Source organism: Benincasa hispida, chromosome 2, assembly GCF_009727055.1.
Source record: "Benincasa hispida cultivar B227 chromosome 2, ASM972705v1, whole genome shotgun sequence".
Lineage (NCBI taxonomy): Eukaryota > Viridiplantae > Streptophyta > Magnoliopsida > Cucurbitales > Cucurbitaceae > Benincasa > Benincasa hispida.
Genome location: NC_052350.1, coordinates 57149674 through 57160557, shown reverse-complemented (window position 1 = coordinate 57160557; position 10884 = coordinate 57149674). Strand labels below are relative to the sequence as shown.

The window sequence follows — 10884 nt, the reverse complement described above, 5'->3', positions numbered from 1 at the left end:
AAATTTATTAATTTAAATTTATTAAAAAAAAATTTAAATAATTTTTTAAAAAAATTTTCATTCACATCGACATTTTATTAATATTTATGTCGATATTTCCCCAAAATTAAAACTTCAACGTTTTCGCCACACCAATGATTTAAACCTTAATGATAATCAGTAATACTAATAATAACCCAAAACTATATTCTCTTGATATGAAAACTCACAATATTTCTTTCTGAAAAAAAAAAAGTCAAATAAAAAAGAAAAGAAAGCACATAAATGATATAATTTAAATAAAATATTACAAAAATAGTAGCCAATCAATGTATACACTAATCAGTGATTGTTATTTAACAATACATGTCTTAACCATCATCTAAAGAAAACAATAAACTTTTATTAATCAGATTTTTTTTTTTAATTTGCTATATACTATTGTTATTATTAGAAAAAATAACTTTTTGGTTTTTAAATTTTAGGTCTAATTTCTATTTAGTTCATAGATTTCAAAATATTATACATTTAGTCATTAATTTTTGAATTTGGTTTCCATTTAGATAAATTTCAAAATGTCACAATTTTACTCTTAACATTTAAATTTTGCTTCAATTTAGTACCTATATTTCAAGATTTACGTTTTTAACTTCTATTATTCACTAAATACTCATTTTCCGTATTAATTTATGTTAATAAATTAAAAATCATTAAAAAAATTATAATTAATTAAGTTTCACCATTTTTATCACTTTGAAAATTAATTTTAAAATTTCACTTTATAATTATTTTTAATTAATTAAAAGAAATTGATGTTAATAATTAAAAATGAGTATTTATTGAAAAATTGAGGTTAAAAATGTAAAATCTTGAAATCTAAAAACCAAATTGAAACAAAACTAAAATCTCAAGATTAAAATTATAACATTTTAAAGCTTAGAGATTTAATGGAAACAAAACTGAAAAAAACTAAATGTGTAATATTTGAAAATTTAGAGACGAAATAGAACTAGACCCAAGAATATATTCTCTCCTTATTATCATTCATTAATTTCCCTCCAATTACCTCTTTGACTTCTTGTCCAGTAATGCGACCATCGGCATTCTTGTCCACCCTGCACGATCGTACCATTTTGTGAGACGAAGTTCTACTTCAAAGAATCTCCATATCCATGGCGGCCATTCTAGAGAGGGAATGTTCATTGAAGAGAGAGAGAGAGTGAAAAACAAGATTATTCTTACATATCGAAGAAGATTTGAAGCCTTGCATCGAAGCTTTCATCGATTATTTGCTCCCAAAATTCACGCAGTTCCCCCTTCGTTATGGAGTTCGAACTTATCCCTCTTCTTCGAGCCAACGCATCGAACAACTCACCAGCGAACTCACTCGACTCGTTCATTCCTGATCCATCAACGAATCCACAACTCCGATCGGTAAAATTTCACAATCATTGCTCAAACTCAACACATGATTTATGATATATATATATATATATATATACCTATGCATCTTGCAAATAACGACTTCGGAAGCTCTCCGTTAATGGAGAGTTCATTGAATCGATTCTCAATCTCTGACCAGGCTTCACTTCCGACGCTTTTGGTCATGAATCGTAGGCCATTTAAGGCACGACTAGCACCGGATTTGGTTCGGTCGATTCTATTGAAGCTTTTAGAGGAAGTCATCCGTCTCAATTCCTGCGATACTTGCTTCAATTTGAATGACAATTGAGAGCCTAGCGTCGGACGTTTCGTCTCCAGTCGGCTTGCTAGCATTGCCGTCTCTGAATCTCCTCCTTTGATGTTCTGAACTGAGACTGTGTCGTCGCGAACATCTAAGGTAATCTCGACGTACTGATCATCGTCTTTGATTCTCATAGTGCTTCTTGTGCTACTACTGTAGCTGTTGGTTCTTTTGTAGGCGACAGATGGTCCTGTTAATGGACCGCTGAAGCCGACTCGTTTGGAGCTCCCTATGCTCTCTGTATCTGACCATGAATCTGCAGGTTTGTTTTCTTGACCTTCCATGGTTGGATCTGAATCTGAATTCTCTCTGTTTCTTATATGCACTGTGATACGCCCACCAGGTGTTTGTTGTTATGCCTGAGAGACAGAAAAGTTAGTAAAAAGTTAGCCATCAACCCAATTATTAAAGAGAGAATAGTTGGCGACATCGTAAGAATGCATTCCCTCTTATCAAATACATAAAAAAATAATAATAATAATAATAATAATAATTTAAAGAAAGAAATAAGAAGATTTTGCATATGATAAATTATGATGGAATAATTTAGTGGGATTTACGGAGATGTGTGTAGCATGTTATAAAGCTAAGTATTTTTCATTATTAAAAACCAAAAAATATGGTTTCCTAAGGGTAGTTTGGTCTTTTCAAATCTTATTGTAGGCTATAATAATTCCAACACTAATGTATTCATTTCCCTTTCCAATGAAAAATGAAAATCATAGGATAAAGCACAACAAGCAATCCCAACTTTCAATATTGGAAAATGGGCATTAACTATTATCCTAAAAGCCAGCTTGTGAAAAACTACACACAAATCAATGCCTAAAGCAGAGACTAAGAACAGATGGAGGAGAATCAACAACAATGGAAAAAAAAAACCCAAAACAACACTAATGATTACAAAACCAAAAAATCAAGAGGTAGTTTAGGAAGAAGAGCCAAGTAAGAGAAGATTTTGAATTGAGTCTATGTACGTAGCTGACCTTTGTGAGTTTTGAGTTCTGGATTTGAGAAATCTGTAATTGTTTTTGGTGGAGAATTCGACGCAGTAATTCAAAGAGAAGAATGGGAAAGGTTGTGAAGTTTGAAGATGGAGGGGAGAAGGGAAAGAGCTTTTATAGTTGAGAAGGAAGATTATTCAAAGTTAATGGAGTTTAATTCTAGGGGCGCATCTGGGTTGTGTGGGAGAGAGAGAGTGGGGTTGTTGGCCATTTAGCTGTTTTCTCTCAAGAAGAACTTCTTTGTATTAATATATCAATACTTGGTCAATCTTGTCTAACAATGTTTACAATATAACAAATAAGGGAGGAAATGGAAGATGAAATGATCCCAACTTTACCTTTGGCCTTTCTATGGAACTCATAATGACCCACCACAATGAAGACTTTAGTTAGAATGGGAAAATGTGGTAACTTTTTTTCTTTTTATAAAATAAGACAATGTTTTATGACTTTTGGGTATTACTTAAAAAAGTTTGAAGTAAGGTTTAACACGTTGATATTAATGAAAATGTTAAATTCTTAATTTTATAAAATTGTCGGCTGACTCAATTTAGAAATAAATAAATATATTAATGGAAATATTTGTCGGAGACATAAACTTTCGTGACTTTATCATGAATACATATTTCGAATAAGGAAATGACTTTGATACTATTTTTTAAGGACAACAAACCTCCACATATTTCCACAATAGTATAATATTGTCCATTTTGAGCATAAATTTTCATATCTTTGTTTTTTGTTTCATCTAGAAGGCCTCGTACTATAGAGATAGTTGTCATTCTTCATAAACTTATGAACCTAGAGACATAAACCTTCATGACTTTATGTTGACTACATCTTTCGAGTCAGGACATGACTTTGTTACCATTTTTTAGGGACAACATACCTTCACGACAATAGTATATTATTGTCCACTTTGAGTATAAATTTTCATGTTTTTCCTTTTGGTTTCATCTAAAAGACCTCATATCACGGAGATATAGTTGTCATTCCTCATAAATCTATGAATTTATGATCATTCATTCTCTTATTTAGTTAACATGAGACTTTGATCGTATTTCTAATAATATCGATATATCGACTAAAGCTTAATATGGATATGTACTCTAGCCGAAAGGTCAATTTTTTGTTTGTGTTTTTTCTGGAGTAGATTTCCTTGGGAGAAATGTGGAAATTTCTTCTTTTCTTGCTTCCATTTGGAAGATGTTGATTGACAGTAAGTTTCTGGATTCGACTTTATTTCTATTTAAAACTTTTTTCGAGTGACTTTATCTTATTTAAAACTTTTTTCGAGTCATATTGTTTGACAATCAATAATTTTATATGATAAAGTAGGTCTTTGTTAATATTTAGGAAATTTAGAATAAAATAATAGAAAACACCTTTTATCTTTATCTGATCTTAGGATAGAAAACACGAATTAAAGCGCTTGATAATTGATAAAGTTATTTAAGTAAATTTCCGAAATCATTTTCAATTATCTAGAGTACAAATTATATCAAAATTTTGAAAATTTATAAAATGGCTGAAAGTAATCCCCAACTTACCAAAATCAAACTATAAATTACTGGAACATTTTGGCTCTAAATTCGGGATTGTGTAACTCAATTTCATCAGATTGAACTTTAAACTTTAATAGTGGGTACAAATTTCACTTTAAATTTGTTGATATGCACCTAATTTTTCTTTAATGATACACTTTCTTTGATGAAGAATTGTAAAGAAAAAAAATTAATTTCTGTGTCTTTAATAAATTATAAAACACATATTTGATACAAAATTAATGGAGCATATAAATTAGAATTTTGTTAGAGATTGATGAGTTTTGAGAGATTTATTTGAGTTGATTTTGTGTATTGTTGGAGCTTAATTTTTTAGGAATCTTGTTCCCATTGAAAATTAGTGAGTTTAGAAAGGTTTTATTGTTTATTAAAACTAATAGATAAATTTAGAATACATACCCCACTCACACACACACAAACACACATATATATATGTATATATATATATATATATATATTTGAACTAGAGAAGTCATTTTGTCTTTAGCTTAAATAGGGTATTATCTATTATCATATCAATGCGAACAAAATTGGTTTGTTAGCATACATTAGCTAAAACGATGGCAATAAACAAGAACAATCTAATATATATATTTTGAGAAAATCTCTCTTATATTGTTAAATGGAAAAGGTTTACGTACGTTTGCATGTATGATATATTTAAGTTTCAAGACATTATTTGATAACGATTGTTTTGTTTTGTTTGAAAATTTATATTTAAAATTTTAGTCAATTGAAAAGAAAAAAAAGTATAAAAGCAAAATCTACTTTTTAAAAGCCTTTTTTTTTTCGGTTTCAAAATCTCAATAAAATTTAATGAAATTTCATAATTTTATGTGATTCATTTTAATAATGGAACAAAAATATTATTTTTTTATGGTTCGTAATTCTAATAGTGAACCTTTAATATCGATACAAAAAGTTCTAAAATTCATTGGTACTGTTGAGTTTGTCGAGGTTAGTGCTCTTCTGGATGGTATTATTACCGTTGAAGAAGTAGAAATTTATCCTTTACGGGTTGAAACAAATTCAATGTTTCTTTGGAACATACTTTAAGGTCGGGACTATTTCAACAAAGAAGTCTAAGCATTTGTTGATAATATCTTTTTGTCCAATAATTTGTAATACCATTGCTTACATACTTCAAGAAAAAGGGACTCTCCTGATGCTTAAAATGACTGTCGGGAGATAAGTCCCTCTCTCCCGACTGCGTAAGGGCGGCATCGGGAGTGCTCGATAACTTCCGACGCCATAAGTGAGGTGTTGGGAGTTGGTAAGAACTCTCGACGCGTAAAAGGCAGGTGTCGAGAGATGGGAATGGAAAACCATTCTCCACGAAGGATCTCCCGAAGTCTCCCATGATCGTCGGGAGATATAAAAGAACTCCCAACGAATAAAACAATTCGCCGGGAGTTGGGTGTGGGTGACACTTCAAGTTAGTAAGATATCCTAAACTATTTAAAATTTTTATTCTTCAGATGGTAGCTGTTTTAATATGTTGCTATCCTACAGTTATAGTAGCAAAATAGTTATATCTTACTATTAGTTTTATGATAATGAATTGTTGGCTATCCTGCAGTTATGGTAGCCAAACAACTGGATTTTGATGTGTTTTGTGGAGTTTTGTGTGTTTGTGGAATTTAATATTGAAGTTTGAATGTTGTGTGGGGTGGGTTGAGATTATTATCTTTCTGGGAAATTGTCAATTAATGTTGTATGTTGAAAAGTAGTCTTATATTTTTTATGTTGAAAAGTAGTCATTTGTTTCGTAAAATTAACTTCACAAGACAAAAGACAGAAATAAACTTAACTTTATGAGACAAAAGACTGATTTTTACGAGACAAACTTCACAAAGCAACTTCACGAGTTCATTTCTGTCATTTGTTTCGTGAAATGATTTCACGAGACAAAATTTGTCTTCAGTTTCACATTACGAAACGTTACTTCACGAGACAAAGTTTGTCTTTAGTTTCACATTACAACCTAACGTTTCGTGAAGTTTGTCTCGTGAAGTAAATTTGTCTTCAGTTTCACATTACAACCTACTATCCGTTTGTCTTGTAACGTAACTTTACGAGCGTCTCATGAAGTAACTTCACGAGACAAAAGACAGAAATGGACTCAACAATATTTTTTATTTGCTTAATAATGTTATACATTTTAGGTTATTTAGATCAAATTAAAAAAATTCAAATTATTTTTATTTTTTTTTAAAAAAATGACTATCTCCCGACGATGCCTATACATGCGTGGGGAGTTCTAAACTATCGACGTGGTATATGAAGCGTCGTGAGTTCCAATTACTCTTGATGGTATATGCTTCTGCATCGGGAGATACTCTCTCGACGGGTATATACCGACCAAACTCCTGACGACTAGTTTGTTGTCGGGAGTAGATCTTCGAACATATTTTTGACCATTTCTCGATAATTTGAAACGTAAGAAAAGATGTGTTTTTCTCATATTTGAAAATAAGAAAAGAGTGTTTCTTTAGTGACATTTTGGCATGTAATGCACGACAAAACAAAGTCTAGTGTTTGGCTTGAAGATCACCCTTTGGATCAACATTTGTATTGTCCAGTGATTTAATATCTCACTAGTTTTGGTCTTCTTTGTATTACTCAAAAAAAAAAAAGTATATATATATATTATATATAATGTTATTTTTCATTTTAATAAAAGTTATTGAATATATAAGAACGTAACTTTTAAAAATTTAATTTATGGCATTATTGAAATTATTAAAAAACATGAGATTAAATGGTCCAAAATCATTGTTTTATATCCTTCCATAAATGAAAAAAAAAAAATATAGTTTTATGCAATATCAAATTTATTTCATCATCCAAGATTCAAAGGACCAAGACTTATTGTCTTAAATTGTACCAACTCATCAAAGACAAAATATTCTCCCCATATGTTGTATGGTGTAAGATTAAAATATTGGGGTAGTTAAACAAGAATAATACTATTCTCAACAAAAAGATGTGTTTGGAATAAGTTATTAAATGTTTAATTAAAAAAATAAATCATTTTAGAAGAATTAGAGTATTTGACCAATTAGTAAAAATAGTCTTTAAATTATTTTTAATCCATTTTTATTCAAAATATTTAAATAAAATGAATTTTTTTTAAAAAACACCTTTTCATAGGTCAATATAAATACATCCTAGATATCTTGTGTCTTAAATGCAAATTATTCATACTTGCGTGTCTTCCTCTTTTTTTTTTTTTTTTTTTTTTTTTTTTTTTTATGTTTCAAAAAGTTTGTGCAATTAAAAAACTACTTAATTATTAACATTGTGAAATTAAGTGCTGGTATTTAAAAAAAAATCCATCCAATAATGGTTATTAACATGACATTTCCATCATTAAATTTCAATGAAAATTTTTAATGGAAATGGAAAATTAAAAATGCATTTTGAAGCATTTAGGTGCATGTGATAATGATTTAATTTTATATTCTCTCTCTCTCTTTTCCTATATATATATATATATATATAATATATATATATATAATATATATATATAATATATATAATTATTTGGAAATTACATATAAAAATAATTTCAAATTTGCTATACTTTAGAAAATGTTTTAAGGAGTAGATGAACACAAGATAATTATTAGTAAGTTAGCATGATTTTTTCGCTGAGAAAAGTGCTATCAACCAGCCTTTAAAATACTAGGAATAAACTATTGTTCAAATATATAAAAAAAAATTCAAATATTATTTTAGTATTAAATGTTCAACCTTCATCTTGGTTCCTATATTTTCAAAATGTCTATTTTGATATTTATACTTATAATTTTTTTTTTCATTTGAGTATCTATATACAAAAACTCTATTTTGATCTTTTTGTTTTTGAAAAGAGACCATCTTAATCTATACGTGGGATCCCAAATTCTTTATGAAATTTAGGTTTTTGTAATATTTGAGTATTATTTTAATTTTTGAGATTAAATTGAATTATTGTAAAAATATAATTCAATTTAAATTTTTTGCTTCAGTGAAGGAATTTTGGAATTTAAGTTTTAAATTAAAGAGCATTTGAGATTGACTTCAATTTTAATTTAATTTAGAAATTTGAATTAAAAATAAGAGAAGGAAATTGCATTATTTTATTTGGTTAAGGATTAAAGATTTTAAGAGATTTGGAGATTTGGATTCCTAAAGAAATTTAAATTGGATTTGAAATTTAAAAAGGAAATATATATATATAAAGGAAAAGATTTGAGATTTTGAAATTTTGAGAGGGAAAAGGAAATATATATATACGTGCAAGGGTTAGGAGAGAAAGAAAAATAAAACAAAATTTCTTCTTCTCTCACGCGCACGTATTCCTAATAATATGGTAAATGACATCACCTAGAGAAGTCATTTACCATTCATCTTCATTTACATCGATTTTATCTTCCATTTTCACTTATAATACACTCCTAGTGCACATCACGAAATCACGAACAAGTTTTTGGTGCCGTTGTTGGGGATTTAGCAACAAGGCTAACCAAAATTTTGCTTGTATCTTTTCTAGAAAAAATTGCAACTGAGGGAGTATTACAAGCTAAGCCTAAGCTTGTAAATGTTTTATGAGCGTGGAAAACACTCTTGAGCTCTTATACGACCTCGAAGTTGAAAGAATCTTTAGACGAAGAAACCGATCGAATCGTTGTCGAAGGTTAAGGCAACAACCAAGATAGTAACAACAAAGAGAACAACAAATGGTGGATGATCAACTAACTAGAACTTAGCTCAACAATTAGCCAACGCTGCCCTAAATCCAATCTTGATGGTGAACAACAGTACACGTCCAATGCAGGAGTATGCGTCTCTAGTGCTGTATGACTTTTCGCCAGGGATCATATATCCGACACTAGATGGAACGAGATTTAAGATGAAGTCTGTAATGCTTCAGATGCTTCAAACTGCAGGTATTTGTATTTTTAATTTTTTTATGAGAATTTTCTAGTTTTGTTTTATAGCTATAAGGGTACCTGGAACATGAATCAGGGTCAATTTTGGCAATTTTGAATCAGGGTCAAGAGGTTTTTGGAGCAATTTTGGCAAGTTTGAATCAGGGTCAAGTCGAAGAGGAACAAGTGATGCGTCCCGACCCAATCGACTCATCACTTGAAATTGATGAAGTGGAGCGTTATGCGATGATGCTTGAAGCAGAGTTGGAAGAGGAATAAGAGAGAGAAAGGGAAGTTGGCTCGGATGCATCACAACCTCACCAATCTGATGCAGATGAATGGTCATCGAAAGGAAAGAGAGTGATGAGGAAAAGAAAATTAATTTTGGAGGATGAAAAAGAGCAATTCACATCTAGTCCGGAGGGTGCGCACATGAGAGCTGCTTAAGGTCTAGAGTGTTGGAAAAGGAATTGGAGCGGTACCAGCCTGCACGATAGGGGCGAAGGAAGTTTGCCCTCCAAAAAGAGTGGGAAAATGAATTAAGGGAGTTAGCATAGGAAGCCAAAGCACATGAGGCGGGCAAACGCAAGGTAACTGCCGCGTTACCTAAAAAGACCAAAGGGAGGAAGCACCAATTTAGTGACATCCTTGCCGAGAAGGGCTTCTTCCTCGAACGCAACCCATTTCCGCCATATATAACCGAAACTGTGGACGCAATGGGCTGGGGTCAGCTATGTGTTGGGCACACGAGGATTTGGCCCTGTCTCTTATACACATCTAGATGTGTATAAGAGACAGCATCGAGAGTTGGTAAGAACTTCCGATGACCAGAAAATAGGCGTCGGGAGATATAAAAGAACTCCCAACGAATAAAACAATTCGCCGGGAGTTGGGTGTGGGTGACACTTCAAGTTAGTAAGATATCCTAAACTATTTAAAATTTTTATTCTTCAGATGGTAGCTGTTTTAATATGTTGCTATCCTACAGTTATAGTAGCAAAATAGTTATATCTTACTATTAGTTTTATGATAATGAATTGTTGGCTATCCTGCAGTTATGGTAGCCAAACAACTGGATTTTGATGTGTTTTGTGGAGTTTTGTGTGTTTGTGGAATTTAATATTGAAGTTTGAATGTTGTGTGGGGTGGGTTGAGATTATTATCTTTCTGGGAAATTGTCAATTAATGTTGTATGTTGAAAAGTAGTCTTATATTTTTTATGTTGAAAAGTAGTCATTTGTTTCGTAAAATTAACTTCACAAGACAAAAGACAGAAATAAACTTAACTTTATGAGACAAAAGACTGATTTTTACGAGACAAACTTCACAAAGCAACTTCACGAGTTCATTTCTGTCATTTGTTTCGTGAAATGATTTCACGAGACAAAATTTGTCTTCAGTTTCACATTACGAAACGTTACTTCACGAGACAAAGTTTGTCTTTAGTTTCACATTACAACCTAACGTTTCGTGAAGTTTGTCTCGTGAAGTAAATTTGTCTTCAGTTTCACATTACAACCTACTATCCGTTTGTCTTGTAACGTAACTTTACGAGCGTCTCATGAAGTAACTTCACGAGACAAAAGACAGAAATGGACTCAACAATATTTTTTATTTGCTTAATAATGTTATACATTTTAGGTTATTTAGATCAAATTAAAAAAATTCAAATTATT

General features: G+C 30.8%; 1 protein-coding gene and 1 long non-coding RNA gene across 4 annotated transcripts in view; one reads left to right on the top strand and one right to left on the bottom strand.

The window, feature by feature from the left end:
* The window catches only part of LOC120070643 (respiratory burst oxidase homolog protein B), a 9642-nt gene extending 6021 nt beyond the window's left edge, over positions 1 to 3621 (bottom strand). Inside the window, exons 1-4 of the mRNA XM_039022472.1 lie at positions 2710 to 3621; positions 1482 to 2082; positions 1222 to 1381; positions 1046 to 1094 (exon numbers count right to left, since the gene is read on the bottom strand). Of these exons, the coding sequence (XP_038878400.1) occupies positions 1046 to 1094; positions 1222 to 1381; positions 1482 to 2007 (735 nt within the window). The 5' untranslated portion in view covers positions 2008 to 2082; positions 2710 to 3621. The remainder of the gene's footprint in view (positions 1 to 1045; positions 1095 to 1221; positions 1382 to 1481; positions 2083 to 2709) is intronic.
* LOC120070644 overlaps positions 1274 to 10884 on the top strand; it is a 14128-nt gene continuing 4517 nt past the window's right edge. Inside the window, exons 1-5 of one of the 3 annotated variants that reach the window (XR_005480002.1) lie at positions 1274 to 1413; positions 1597 to 1819; positions 1901 to 1985; positions 8830 to 9226; positions 9332 to 9963. This is a non-coding gene — a long non-coding RNA (uncharacterized LOC120070644). Of the gene's footprint in view, positions 1414 to 1596; positions 1820 to 1900; positions 1986 to 8829; positions 9964 to 10884 lie in introns of those variants that run through there. The other 2 variants (XR_005480001.1, XR_005480003.1) reach the window with 2 other exon arrangements.